This window comes from Austrofundulus limnaeus, unplaced genomic scaffold, assembly GCF_001266775.1.
Source record: "Austrofundulus limnaeus strain Quisiro unplaced genomic scaffold, Austrofundulus_limnaeus-1.0 Scaffold55, whole genome shotgun sequence".
In the NCBI taxonomy this organism is placed as follows: Eukaryota; Metazoa; Chordata; class Actinopteri; order Cyprinodontiformes; family Rivulidae; genus Austrofundulus; species Austrofundulus limnaeus.
In genome coordinates this window covers 1653278-1667159 of record NW_013952457.1, presented here as the reverse complement: position 1 = coordinate 1667159, position 13882 = coordinate 1653278, and the positions used below count along the sequence as shown (strand labels likewise).

The following is a 13882-nucleotide window of genomic DNA, read 5'->3' as shown; positions in this document are numbered from 1 at the left end:
ACACACACACACACACACACACACACACACACACACACACACACACACACACACACACACACACAGTGATAAAACCAATAATAAAGCAGGTATTGATCTCAGGATGTTTGATTTTAGTGTTTGCTAAGATTGATTAGCTGTTGCCACCGTCTTAAATTGAATTGAATAGTTGTAGGTGAACTATGGTTACTTTCTAACTATTTTATTCAAATTTGTCAAGTGATTGATTCGATATTAGCTAACAGACAAACAGGCACAGACTATTTTTTACATTGGCAGTGATAACAACCAAACGTCAAAGACGGTTTAAAAATTTGACTTCTWCTATTCCCAAAAATCACTTTGTTTGATGCATGTCGCATTGAGGCCCAAATCATTTTAATCCAAATGTTACCTGAGACAARAATAAACTGTTGACAACAATAAAARCAKCAAAATAATTTGAAAAAAAGTAAGTCAAGTCCTTTACTCATGATGGAATCATCTTTTAGCGCTATGCTTTTTGCTTTATTCCAAATTTAAAAAAATAAAATAAACAGGTACCTGTTTTCAAGGCCTAATTTAACTAAAAATAATGTGTCTTTGTGAACTTTGCAATCGATGCCCAGGGGTTCTCTGATCCCTAAAGGATATTGTTATTTATTTATTTTTATTTGTCTGTTTGTATCTGAACTCCCCAGGACATCATATCATTCTCCTATTGAAAAGACTTAATAAAAAATCTGTAGTATGTTTCATCTCATTCAATATGATGTTCTCTATAGAAGACATCTATTAATGGGCTTTTGATACCAATCCTTTATGTTTAAATGATAAAACTAACCCTCAGAGAAAAGAGTGAGGATCTCTGGTGTTTTTACGCTGCAGGTGGCTGAAGTTTGAGGAGGATGTGGAGGACGGTGGGGAGAGGTGGAGCAAGCCCTACGTCGCCACTCTTTCCCTCCACAGCCTGTTTGAGCTCCGCAGCTGCATCATCAACGGCAGCGTGCTGCTCGACATGCGTGCAGACTGCATCGAAGAGATAGCAGGTGAGAATGTCTCCATCAGTACAATGGAGCACTGTAAAACCCAAAGAACCGTTTGTATTGTTGGTGTGGATGAGTGGCATTTCACATTTTATTTTCTCCACTCCTGTACTTTAGCTTCTCACCACTGTCCTTGAGTAAATATTAAATTTCTGACTTTTAGATGAATCTGTTTGATGTTCTCATTATGTAACAACTGCCTTATCAGAGTTTACAGCACAATAACTGTCTTTGATGGCTCTGTGTTTGTAACAAGGCTGGACAAGATTTGTGTTCTCATTTTCAGGAGTTAAACTGGGTCAGCAGTTAATGTTAARTATATTTGGCAAATGCATTTATTACTTTTAGGTCCCTGTTTTCCCTGACTGCTTTCAAACACAGCTCTGAAGCTCAATCCTGTGATTCTGTCAGCAGCGGTGTGTTGTGGTGTGTTGTGGTCTGCTGTGGTGTGTTGTGGTGTGTTGTGGTGTGTTGTGGTACACGTTGGGTCTCCAGGACTCGCAGCACGAGCTGAGTCACACTGAACAGAGCAGAAAATGAAAGAAACCAGACTATTATTCCCATGAATGTGAAGCACAGCAGCTCATTCACCGTTTCTGCACACACACAGTGACTCTTCTTATTGAACTGAMTGAAAGCTGCCAGGATGATGAAGGATAAAATACACAGCTTCAACAGAATGCAAGTTGCTAATATTTGTTTCAAGCAACGTTGCGGCTTGGCCAAGTTAAACTGTGGCTTGTGTTTTTCTCCCTCTGATTAAACTGTTAAAATTAACCAACAGRTCAGCTCAGGAATGAAATCAATTGTAACAACAGCTAGTTTTAAATCTTAAGCATCTTTGAGACATTGCTGTAGTTTTGTCTTTTAAAAGAGCAAGTATTTATTAGTTTTATTTTATTAGTATTTACTTCTTATTTCCATCTATCTAAACAACAAACGAAATTTGTGTTTTTCTTTGTTGTAACAGGCGACATGCATCTCACATGTCTCTTTGATACARTTTTGCTTAAAATGCATGAAAAGTAACTATTTTTAAGATTTGGTAACTAAGTAAGAAAAAAAGAGATGCGTATTCACAAAACAAGATTAATAATCTAACACTTTGTGCTCTTGCTTAGTATATCAGTCTCTAAATAAGATAAAAAAAAAATTTCAAACCTGGGGTCTTTCTGTGTGGAGTTTGCATGTTCTTCTTGTGCCTGCGTGGGTTTTCTCCAGGTGCTCCGGTTTCCCCCACCACTCAGACATGTTCAATAGGTTGCCTTCAGTCCCCGGCTGCCCTTAAAAAAGAGATCTGAGATCTCAACGAGACTTGCCTGGTTAAAAAAACGATAAAATAAAAATTAATTAACAGTAAAATAAAAATTAAATAACGGTAAAATAAAAAAAATGCTTCTTGGCAATAGATCTTACACTGTTCGAAAGCCTGTTAATTTCATTTGTAAGGAACATGCATCTGTGGGATGAGCAGTACAGCTGAGGATGTGGGAAGTATTGTTACAACAAAATAAATAATCAACCAAACATAAATTTCCTTAATTTTTGTAATATGTAAATAAACGTTTTGCTGTTGATTGTTGGGGCTGCAGAGGAAACAAGTTTAGGAGAGATTCTTTCTTCAGGCACTCTTCAGCTCCTCCTGGGAGGATTCCAAGTCATAAACCCTCCAGCAAGTTCTGGCTCTGCCATGGGGTCTCTTCATCCTAACCAGATGCCTAATATCAAGGGCTAACAAATACCATAGTATGCACAACATTTATAGTTTATAGGGGGGTATTATGTATTTTCCAGGCACATAGTTCAATTCAAAATCAACTTTTTAAACTTTATATAATGTTATAATGTCATTCCCTCATCAAACACATGCCCAGAGTGTTGCTTTGACTCATTCAGGCATGTCTGAGAAATCCTTGAATCTCCTGTGGCCACGTGGAGCTGCCTAAACGCTTGCTGGTACAAAGTTCCTCCTTGGAGCTCAGTCTACAGCCGAGCTCCCACCCCACAGAGAAGCCTCTCTCCCAAAATATTGTTGTGAAAACGTGCTGACGTGGGAATGTGGAAATGGTAGGAGGTTCTTAAAGAGACAGAAGTTCAAAGTTGTTTAGATGCAAAATCAAAATTATTTTTGATGTACAGCTTGTTCATAACTATAGGGTAAGACAACTGAAGGTGTAGTTACTCAGTTGTGGTATAAAATTGCACTACGTGCCTGGAAAATACATAAATACATAATACCACACCCACAAAAAGAAAAAAAAAGGAGACGTGCCGAGCCTTTTGTGCATTTTTGCATTTTGTACAATTTTTAAGAGTTGACTCTGCAAAACGCCACTCACAGAGTCTTACCCCACCCCCCCAGGCACCCCCGGGTTTGCTGTCTACAACTTTTACCTCACTGCAGGCTTCTCTGCTCCTCTGTTGTCACGCTCCTCATTAACAAAGCTGACAAACCAGTACTGAGGTCATCTCATTATCGCTGGTCTTAAATTGTGCTCTGAATAAATTCTGCCCCTGCAGCCAATTTGTGTGTCTAAAAAACAGGAAGTGAGTTATGATCCAGGACTGACTCAGCAGGATGAGAAGTGATTTATTCTGCGGTCCTCTTTATCAGATATGTTTCACACATTCATCAGAGCAGTCCAGCACATGAACAGATGTCTGAGCAGGTTGTCTGAGCATTTATTTTAGTAATTCATGTACCAAAAAAAAAAACATTTAATAGACTAATAGTGTTTTATTGTTGTAGAGTTTTRTCAGCAATCAAATTTCTCAGTCCTAAAAGCTTGCTGATGTCAAGATGGCAAATACTGGGGTTCAGTTGTGCAAACATGAATAAGTGAATACTGACTGTAGAGTGAGTTACCCTTTGTGTTGCAGACATGGTGTTGGACCACCAGGAGGCATCCCATGARCTGGACGACAGTGTGAGAGTGAGGGTCCGTGAGGCCCTGCTGAAGAGACACCACCACCAAAATGAGAGGAAGAAAAACCTGATTCCAATCGTTCGCTCCATCGCAGAGGGAACACGTAAACCCTCAGATCCTCATGGCATCGGTGTGTTTCTCCTATATAAWACACTTCAGTCAACAGTTCTGTGGTACTTTTAAATAAAACTTTGTCTGAACATGGGAAAAGAGTTGGTGAGAGACAAACTAACGTCTTCAGTCTGTTCGAGGACAAAATTAACTGGCAGAAAACCAGAGCTGCCTTTGAAGATATTTGTTTTTCATTTTTCTCTTGGCATGAAGCAACTCTGATTCACATGTACACCTACAACTGATCATCTCATAGGTTTAGCAACATCTCCACAGCCTCCTCCACCTGCTGAACCAGCCAAGAACGGAGCTGCACCGGACAGCAGCCARCCGGACCTCAGTAAGGTAAACCAGCAGACTGAGTGCTTTTTTTCTCTCATCGGTTTGGATCAATGACAAAAAAGGAAAAAAAAAGATATTACTAAATGCATCATTTATTCATAGATGCATAAAATACAGTTTTCTGTTTTACCCTCCTGCTGCTCTTGGGTCATTTGACTTAGACAATTAACCAGAGCACTAAGAGTGTTTGAATTTTAACTTTGCAGATTTTTTTGTTTTATTATTTTTTAGTATTGTGCAAAAGTTTTAAATCATTCCYAATTCCTTTAGTCCAGGAAGCAGGCCTTTCTTGTAATCTTTTAAAGTGGTCTCAGTCAATAGTTCTCAGCTTACTGAAGGTCTTCCAGAGTTTTTCTTTGGCTGCTGTTTTTAAAAGCTAATTTTCTGCCCTTGCACCTGACCATGACAGCATTGTGTGTTTAAACAATAAGGGAAAAGGAAAGTGTCAGGCCTAAAAACAGTTACACAACAAATTAGCTGAAAGTCATGTTTTAGAGAAGCAGCAAACAAAAGCCAGCAAAAACCTGACAAAATCCCTTTGATGATTTTCAATYCTTCAGCTAATCAATTACATTACAAACAGTTTTCAACTAACTTTTCTCTTGTAATCACTGTGTTTATGTTATGAAACTTCTTTATGAGTCAAACTTTTATCTTTAGTAACAGTTTTTTACAGATTCAGTTAAAGAAATTGGGACAAATTATGTTTTTAAGACAAAATATTATTATCCAAATATCAAAAGATCTTATTAAAATCTAGTAGTGTGTTGATAGAAAACAGGTTCATCCCTTGAGTTTAGAAGTCTTTTATGTCTGACTGATCCATACTGTAAGTCAGAGTTAACTAAGACTAACCACGAACAATTTTCTCAATTGAAAATGATTTAAAATGCAGCTAAAGTCCAAGAAAATTTTCCTGAGCCCTTCAGAAAGCCTGTAAAAATATTAATCAAGTCCATTTTTTAACAAGAAAGTCTGGCTGATTGGAAGCAGATTATAAAGAAATGAGGGATGATTCAAGACTTTAGCTCGGTTATGTGTTTACCACTGAAAATGATTCTGCACCCCTGATAAGTTTTTATTTTAAACTTCATCAGGTCGACCTTCATTTCATGAAAAAGATCCCTGAGGGTGCAGAGGCCTCCAATGTTTTGGTTGGAGTACTGGACTTCCTGGAGCGGCCCATTGTGGCCTTTGTCCGTCTTTCCCCGGCTGTCCTGCTCACCGGACTCACTGAGGTCCCCATCCCCACCAGGTAGACCATCCCAGCTCTCTGCAGACCTGTGACTCATTCACTTCAACACTGAAAGAACACCTTCTATGTTTTAAATGTTTTCTCTTTTTAAATCAGGTTCCTCTTCATCCTTCTGGGCCCTGATGGAAAGGAGCAACAGTACCATGAAATTGGACGATCGATGTCAACCATCATGACAGACGAGGTGGGATCTTGTTTTTGTCAAAATCACGCTGCAGAATCTGCCTCGAAGAAACATTTAATTACGTTTCCTAAGTTTCCACTCTCTGCTTCAGATCTTCCATGATGTAGCATACAAAGCAAAGGACCGAAGTGACTTGTTGGCAGGGATAGACGAGTTCCTGGACCAGGTAACGGTGCTGCCACCTGGAGAGTGGGACCCCTCGATCCGCATTGAGCCCCCAAAGACTGTCCCCTCCCAGGTACTCAGTCCTAACTAACCACATTTGGGCCTGGTTTTCTAATTTTTATTAGTATTTATATTTTTATTATTAATGCTGCTTGTTTCTGCAGGAAAAGAGGAAAATGCCAGGAGTCCCTAACGGTACAACCGTGCAGGTGGAGGAACCCCTACATGCAGAACACCATGGGCCAGAGCTGCAGAGAACTGGAAGGTAGACAGTTCTGTTTATTATGAAAGTTTAAGAAGAAATGCAGAGATGTTACAATTAAAATTTAAATAATTAAAGGGCCAAYATTATGTGTTTCTCAGGCATATATTTAAATACTATACCATAATAAAGTATCTATGTCACCTTTAGCTGTTATTAAAATGCTGTTTTTATGTTTAAATAGAAAATAAACTTATCTTCTCATCACTTCCTCTTCTAAACGCCTTGAAATTGGCGTTTGCCTCTTTAAGAACCCGCTTCTGTCTTGCCCATTTCGGTGAGGTGGGGCGCTGCCATGATGCAGTTTACTTGGCATCTGAAAATACATTTCCTCAAAGATATTTTTAATCTGAAAAGAGCTTCACTGAGTGAGAACTAATGTTGAGAGCTCAGCAGACAGTTAGGTTTCACTTTCACCTGAGAGCCTGCAGGAGTCATGGGCAGGAGGGGGTGCACTCTGCCATGAGGAAGTTCGGCTTAAAGACACGTCCCAGGGGTGTCTCTGGTCCCAAAAGTCGTTTCTGGTCCCCACCTGTCGTTTTGCTCCTCAGCATGGCTTCCTAAAAACGCTGCAGGATTTCTGAAACATGCATGAATGAGTCAAAGCAAGGCTCATTTTAACATGATTTAAAACTCAAAAAAGCTGATTTTACATGATATTGCCCCTTTAATAACATAATATTTCAGTTTATTAAAAGGACACACAGGCTAAATAGAGGCCCTTGCAAAATGACCAATAAGACTAAAAATAAAGTACTTCAAAATAGATGGATGGTGATGAAGATACAGTACATGCAGTAGTCAAAGTTTCTGGTTTTCCACTCCCGATCAAAGTAAAAACTTTGAGGAGGCACCTGAAGACGCTTGCATCCTCTAAAGATGGTTGTCTGTGCTCAGGTTGTTTGGAGGTCTCGTCCTGGACATTAAGAGGAAAGCTCCGTTCTATCTGAGCGACTTTAAAGACGGCCTCAGCCTGCAGTGTGTGGCCTCCTTCCTCTTCCTCTACTGTGCCTGCATGTCTCCTGTCATCACCTTCGGGGGGCTGCTGGGGGAGGCCACAGAAGGACGAATTGTAAGACACAGAGACTCATGTACAATATAGAATTTCAATTAAAGTGAACAAACAACACGCTTTGCATTCCCTCCGATTGTTTCAGAGCGCCATAGAGTCATTACTTGGTGCGTCTATGACTGGAGTGGCCTACTCGCTGTTTGCCGGTCAGCCTCTCACCATTCTGGGCAGCACAGGTCCTGTACTGGTCTTTGAGAAAATTCTCTTCAAATTCTGCAAGTATGTACAATTAATAAAATAACTTCTTGCTATCCCATCCACCATCTAATTGTCTCTTCCCTTTCTTCCCAGAGACTACGACCTGTCCTACCTGTCTCTGAGGACCTGCATCGGCCTGTGGACGGCCCTGCTGTGTTTGGTGTTAGTCGCCACCGACGCCAGCTCTCTGGTTTGCTACATCACTCGATTTACGGAGGAGGCCTTCGCCGCCCTCATTTGCCTCATTTTCATCTATGAGGCCCTGGAGAAGCTGTTCCACCTGGGAGAAGTGTACCCCTATCACACAAACAACGACCTGGACAAACTCACACTGGCTTAGTGAGTCACAAAATCACGTCACCTTTGCTTTTATTTGAACTTTCCCTCTGACTGGTAGAATGTTTTATTTCTGCCATGGTATTTATTATAATCAGAAAAGAAATCCGATTAAAGAAAACATGTAATGCTGTCATGTGTATTGTGTATATATGTTTAGCTGTAGGTGTGCAGAGCCTGATAATCCCAGTAATAAAACATTAGAGATGTGGAGTGAGAGGAACATCACAGCCTCTGCTGTACCCTGGGCCAACCTGACTGTTAAGGTAACAGATGGAAGACACCTATGTTTCGGCACAGACATTTTATCTATACAGAGTTAAAGTTTACTTTAAATTTCAGAGGTTACTTTTGTCTGTTATTTAGTTGTTTTTATTAAAACCAGAAAAATGTCAAATATTTGTGCCAGTCTTCTGTTTTTGGAAAGATGTATTTTCATTTCACACTCATTGCATCAGGAGCTGTAAAAGTAAAAAAGACCAGTTGTAAAGGAAATTAGTTCATCTAGGCATCAGTTCACATTATTACCTCTAAAAAAAAAACACAGTGAGAGATCAGAAGAATGAACTTGGAGTGAAGCTCAGAGTTAATGTAGCTGCCTGGTGTTTTTATAAAACCTAAACCAGTAAAAGATGCAACTCACAGCTAGCTTGTGTGTAGCATCGTTGCCTAAATGAAGGCGATGGAAAACAGCTGAAAAGTCACCAAATGAAATCTTTTTATAGTTTGACTAAAGCAAGATGCAAATATTTCAGTTTGACCACTTTTTTAAAAAAAAAAATAAAAGATGCAGAAAATGTATTTTTAAGGCCTGTCTTTTATTGGCTTCACGTTTTGGACTTTGAGGCTACAGCTTTGTCTTTTAAACATTCTGTTGCTGCAATTTGTTTATTTCATTAACATTTAGCTAAACTATTATCAGTTTACACCTCTAAAGTGATGTTTATAAAGTTTACAGTCTATAAATTAACTTTTAACAGGAACATTTTATCAACTTAAGTTCATGTAACTTGTAATTTCTTCTATTTTATGTTTTGCTGATTCTTCCTGTGCAACAGTTTAGATGAAACATTAGTTTTTATTTATTTTCACTAAAGTAATCTGAGCTGATTTTGTGTTGTAACTTTTGCAGGAGTGTGTCAGTCTGCAGGGCCACTTTGTTGGGACAGCATGTGGTCACCATGGACCTTACACTCCAGATGTTCTTTTCTGGTCCATCATCTTGTTCTTCTCAACATTCTTCATGTCTGCCTTCCTCAAACAGTTCAAAACGAGTCGTTATTTCCCCACCAAGGTAACCCACCACTTTCACACTGTTAGCTGATGTGTTAGTTAGGTATGTTTGTGGTCCAGGATCTTAAAATGTGACATTAGTAATCTCTGAATGCCTTGTGTCCAGGTACGGTCTATGATCAGTGACTTTGCCGTGTTCCTCACAATCGTCTTCATGGTCCTGCTGGACTTTGTTGTTGGGGTGCCATCCCAGAAGTTAAAGGTGCCGAGCAAATTCCAGGTATAGAACAAACATGCAGCTTTAAAAAGGTAAAACTCTACAAAATATAATAAAATGTTGAAACCTCCTAACTCTGTTGTTTTTTCTGCAGCCTACCAGGGATGACCGCGGTTGGTTGATTAGTCCTATAGGACGTAACCCCTGGTGGACCACCCTGGCTGCTTCTATCCCTGCTCTTCTCTGCACCATCCTCATCTTCATGGACCAGCAGATAACGGCTGTCATCATCAACCGCAAAGAACACAAACTACTGGTAAGAATGAAAAATGTTAATGTTATCGTAGCTGAACTTTTGTCGAATCGGCTCTCCGTCTCGTGATTACAGAAAGGTTGTGGGTACCACCTGGACCTGCTGATGGTGGGGGTGATGCTGGCCGTCTGCTCCATCATGGGTCTGCCCTGGTTTGTAGCCGCCACCGTGTTGTCYATCTCTCACGTGAACAGCCTGAAGCTGGAGTCGGAGAGCTCTGCTCCGGGAGAGCAGCCTCGCTTCCTGGGCATCAGAGAACAGAGGCTCACAGGCCTCGTCATCTTCCTGCTCATGGGCTGCTCGGTGTTCATGACGGGAGCGCTGCAGGTCAGTCACCATGTTTCTCAATAACACACACTCCAAAACATAACATGTGATTAATAATCAGGTAACTAAAGTAAAATCTTATTGACTGGTGGTTAATTGTATGTGTTGGTTATTTCCACAGTTTATTCCTATGCCTGTGTTGTATGGAGTTTTCCTTTACATGGGAGCCTCTTCATTAAAAGGCATCCAGGTAAAACACCATCTGATGGCGTCAAGTTTTATACAAGGAACAAAACTGTAGAGCAACTGTGTGTGCAATGTAAGCACTCTTTAATAAGTGTTCATTCTTTTTCTTCTTTAAACTCAAACCTAAATAAACACATATTTTGTACATATTGCAGACTAGACTCCAACAAATCAGTATAACTGAGATGCAGTGTTTTGAAGCCTGACATCTAATTTTCTTTGCTTTGGAGTTTAACCTGGACAAATATTTCTAAAATGCAAAATCACTTCATTTTATGACACTATGCATCAGCAGAGGTACAGCACAGGTTCAACGACTGGGAAATAAAGTTAGAGGTCAGACTGAGACATTTTGGATGATTTAATGAAATGATTTAAATGACCCCCTGTGTCTTTTTGAGATTGACCTTGTTGGTGCTGAAATTCCATTTTATGCTGGTCAAGCTGTCAAACATTTCTTGCAAAATTGCATTTTTAAAAATTCACCTAAACTCAAAAATGAGACCAAACTGCACCTTTTTGACAGGTTGCAGGTAACAATGTGTCAAACAATCCAATTTAAAATGAGTGGAGCTTTTTTTGTTCCTGGATGAGTCATAGGTCAGTGTTAGGTGGTTTAAAAACAAAACACAACAAAAGAGATCAAGTACTGGACAGAAAAGGAGCAAAAAATAAAGAACAAAAGAGTGAAATTCATTTAAAAACATGTTCATCACGACCACTTGAAATAATTATGGGAAAGCCTGGCATGTTGGAAAACATAATAAACTAACAGTTAACTTTTGCACAGAGCTGACCAAACAAAACAAACAGGATTTAATAAAAACTCCAGGCCTCGAAGTGACGTCAGGAAAAATTTAATTTAAACTCATGAGGGGTTGTTGTACTTTTCCCCCCCCCCCCCCCCCCGCCCCCCCAAAGCTGCTGTTTTGGATTGAATTCAGGCGACAGCTAATTTTTGATTTTTTTTTCTTCAGAGTCTTGCATGAGTTTTGCTCATTATTATGCAGAAATGTTCTTCATTTTGAAGTGCAGCCAGTATTTCATTCCACCTTTTTGTCCTTGTTTCATGTCAAACACATTTTTCTATAGTTTTCAGCTCGAGAGGTGCAGCCGTTTTGCTCATATCAGAACATTATGTCTTTTAAACATCACTTTATAGCCGTGTTGGTTCAGTTAGAGCTCAGACAGCACAGGTGAAATAAGTATGTAATTGCGTTCAATTGGTCATGTAAGGACAGGCCGTACAAGTGATTTTATGTCTGCAGTTACTTCAGTGAGTTCAGTTACATCTGCCAGTGATAATCCCTTCCATCTGTCCAATTTAAACTCTCTTCCACCTGGGTTCTTTCCCCCTCACCCMTCAGTTCTTTGACCGCCTGAAACTCGTGGGCATGCCAGCGAAGCATCAGCCTGATTTCATCTATCTGAGACACGTCCCGTTGAGGAAGGTTCACCTGTTCACAGTCACCCAGCTCAGCTGCCTGGTTCTGCTCTGGGTCATCAAAACATCGCCTGCTGCTATCGTCTTCCCCATGATGGTGAGCCGTCAGCYGCCCGCATCCGCTCGTCTTATTGCTACCAGCTTAGGTGAGACGTGTTTGCACCCTTCGCCTGCAGGTGCTGGCTCTGGTGTTCATCCGTAAGGTGCTGGACTTGTGCTTCTCTAAACGGGAGCTGAGCTACCTGGATGACCTGATGCCGGAGTGGAAGAAGAAAACACTCGATGACGCGTCGAAAAAGATGGAAGAGGTATGGCAAATAGAAGAGCTGAAAAMCAGAAGTGTGGCTTTGATTCATGTGTTTGCACGCGTCCTGCAGGAAACACTGGTCATGCTCAACATGAACACAGAAGAGCCAGAAACTGTTCCGGTGGCCAAGGAGAGCAGCAAGCCTGTTCAACGAGTGCACGACCCCAGGTGAGAGCAGACGGCAAAGCAGATGAAGGTGCTGAGATCAAAAGAGAAATGTGTCTTCTTCCTGTCTGTCTGCATGCCTGTCTGTCTGGTGTGTGGTGCTCCGGTGAACCCTCTGCATCTCTGAAACCTGTCCCTGATCCTCTACCTCATTTGTTCTCTGTCATCCTCTCATCCTCTCCCTGCCTCTCAGGTGTGATCCCTCTGATATTAACATATCTGATGAAATGTCTAAAACCACTGTGTGGAAATCCCTCAATTCCAATCAAAAGGATGTCCAACCTGTAGCTGCTAAAAAGGCAAGGCCTTACCTTTTTATCCTCTCACCCTGTGGAGATGTTCCTGCTACACATTTTAACTGCTTTATTCACACATCACTGGTTTTGCTTGCCGTTCAATAATGTCTTCTAATAGTGGGTTTTGTGTTTTTCCCCTTGTAGGATTGAAGGAATCGCTTTTATTGATGAGTGAAGAATGTCTGCCCTCCTGCAGCTCTGGATCACAGAATGCCATGGTACAACCAGACCCTGCAGAAATAAGTCCAACATTTTACCCGAACGACAGTGTTGTCCACAAAAGCGCAAATCCACTCACACGTGTGCTTGTAGCTTTGTGAGGTCTCCAGACACAATATAATCTGTATTAGAAGTTTTATTTTAAAACAAATCCCTGAAATTATGTTCAAACTAGCACGAAACACAACTTTAAAGCAGTAAATTCCTTACTTTACTTGAATACTCCCACTTCATCAGAAAAAATCTCCAGCAAAACCAGACTCAGGAATACTGGCAGGAGAAAAAAAAGTAAAACTCAGAGTTAATGACAGCAGCACTGAGGTTATATACATAAATTAAATAGAGTAAAAAAAGAGATGTCATGAGATGATGGGACATCTCCCAGCAGCATTGTCTGTAGCAGAATGACTGTCAAAAAGCAWCTTATTACTTATCTACCTGCAGATGTTTTACAGATCTGAACAGATAATTTTAAAGAAAAACTGTAAGAGTAATTAATAATCTGGAGACAAAATATAAAGCTGCTCTGTTCTATTTATCAGAGTCAATAGTTTTAGCTGCATAAAAACCTTCCTCCCAAAGACAGAAACTCATGTTAATCCTTATCAAACAACAATAACCTTGTCTGCCCTTCGTCTCTTCACAGTTTAGAATCAGCTGGGGAGTTTTTCTGGTGTAGATTTGTCCGGCCTTATTCCTCAATTTGTGCCATTTTCAAATTTTAGCCTGTTTTTGGTTTTATTGTGGATTTTAAAAACTCATTTTAGCTCTACTAACAGAAATCACAAAATTTTTCTGTTAGTTTTGTGTGATGTGAACTGACAAAATGTAAAAACAAGTAAATTTGCCTTATCKGTGCCGTTATTGAGCTTTTTTCTTAGGTGTAATTTCTAGTTCCTGCTATTATTATTATTGACTGTTTAGTGTAGAGAAAGAGCTGCAGAATGTCTGAGTTTCTTATTTATTTACCTCAAGACATGATTATGAAAGCTCCTGCATGGCACTTTTTCCCCCCAAAAACAGCAGCATCGTGGGGACCTAAGTGAAACGTGGGGACCAATGCCAGGTTCCCACGGGTCTAAATGCAAATTACAGGTGGGGGGTTTATGTTTAAGACCATGGTTTATGTTAGTTTTAGGGTCAGGAAGGTAAATCTTAAGGGAAATGGTCAGGGTTAGGCTATAAAGTCTAAAAAAATGAATGAAAGTCAATGGAAGGTCCCCACTGGGTCAAGAAAAAAAGTGTGTGTGTGTGTGTGTGTGTGTGTGTGTGTGTGTGTGTGTGTGTGTGTGTGTGTG

General features: G+C 40.2%; 1 protein-coding gene across 2 annotated transcripts in view; it reads left to right on the top strand.

The window, feature by feature from the left end:
- Positions 1-13785, top strand: part of slc4a8 (solute carrier family 4 member 8) — a 32013-nt gene extending 18228 nt beyond the window's left edge. The window contains exons 5-25 of one of the 2 annotated variants that reach the window (XM_014009149.1): positions 868-1028; positions 3906-4082; positions 4320-4408; positions 5503-5660; positions 5757-5844; positions 5936-6082; positions 6174-6274; positions 7169-7343; positions 7429-7562; positions 7635-7880; positions 8038-8143; positions 9010-9171; positions 9277-9390; positions 9482-9643; positions 9716-9967; positions 10089-10157; positions 11521-11694; positions 11774-11905; positions 11975-12072; positions 12263-12368; positions 12510-13785. In XM_014009149.1, the coding sequence (XP_013864603.1) occupies positions 868-1028; positions 3906-4082; positions 4320-4408; positions 5503-5660; positions 5757-5844; positions 5936-6082; positions 6174-6274; positions 7169-7343; positions 7429-7562; positions 7635-7880; positions 8038-8143; positions 9010-9171; positions 9277-9390; positions 9482-9643; positions 9716-9967; positions 10089-10157; positions 11521-11694; positions 11774-11905; positions 11975-12072; positions 12263-12368; positions 12510-12515 (2857 nt within the window). In that variant the 3' untranslated portion in view covers positions 12516-13785. The remainder of the gene's footprint in view (positions 1-867; positions 1029-3905; positions 4083-4319; positions 4409-5502; positions 5661-5756; positions 5845-5935; positions 6083-6173; positions 6275-7168; positions 7344-7428; positions 7563-7634; positions 7881-8037; positions 8144-9009; positions 9172-9276; positions 9391-9481; positions 9644-9715; positions 9968-10088; positions 10158-11520; positions 11695-11773; positions 11906-11974; positions 12073-12262; positions 12369-12509) is intronic. The other variant, XM_014009150.1, reaches the window with a different exon arrangement.
- The last annotated feature ends 97 nt before the right edge of the window (positions 13786-13882 follow it).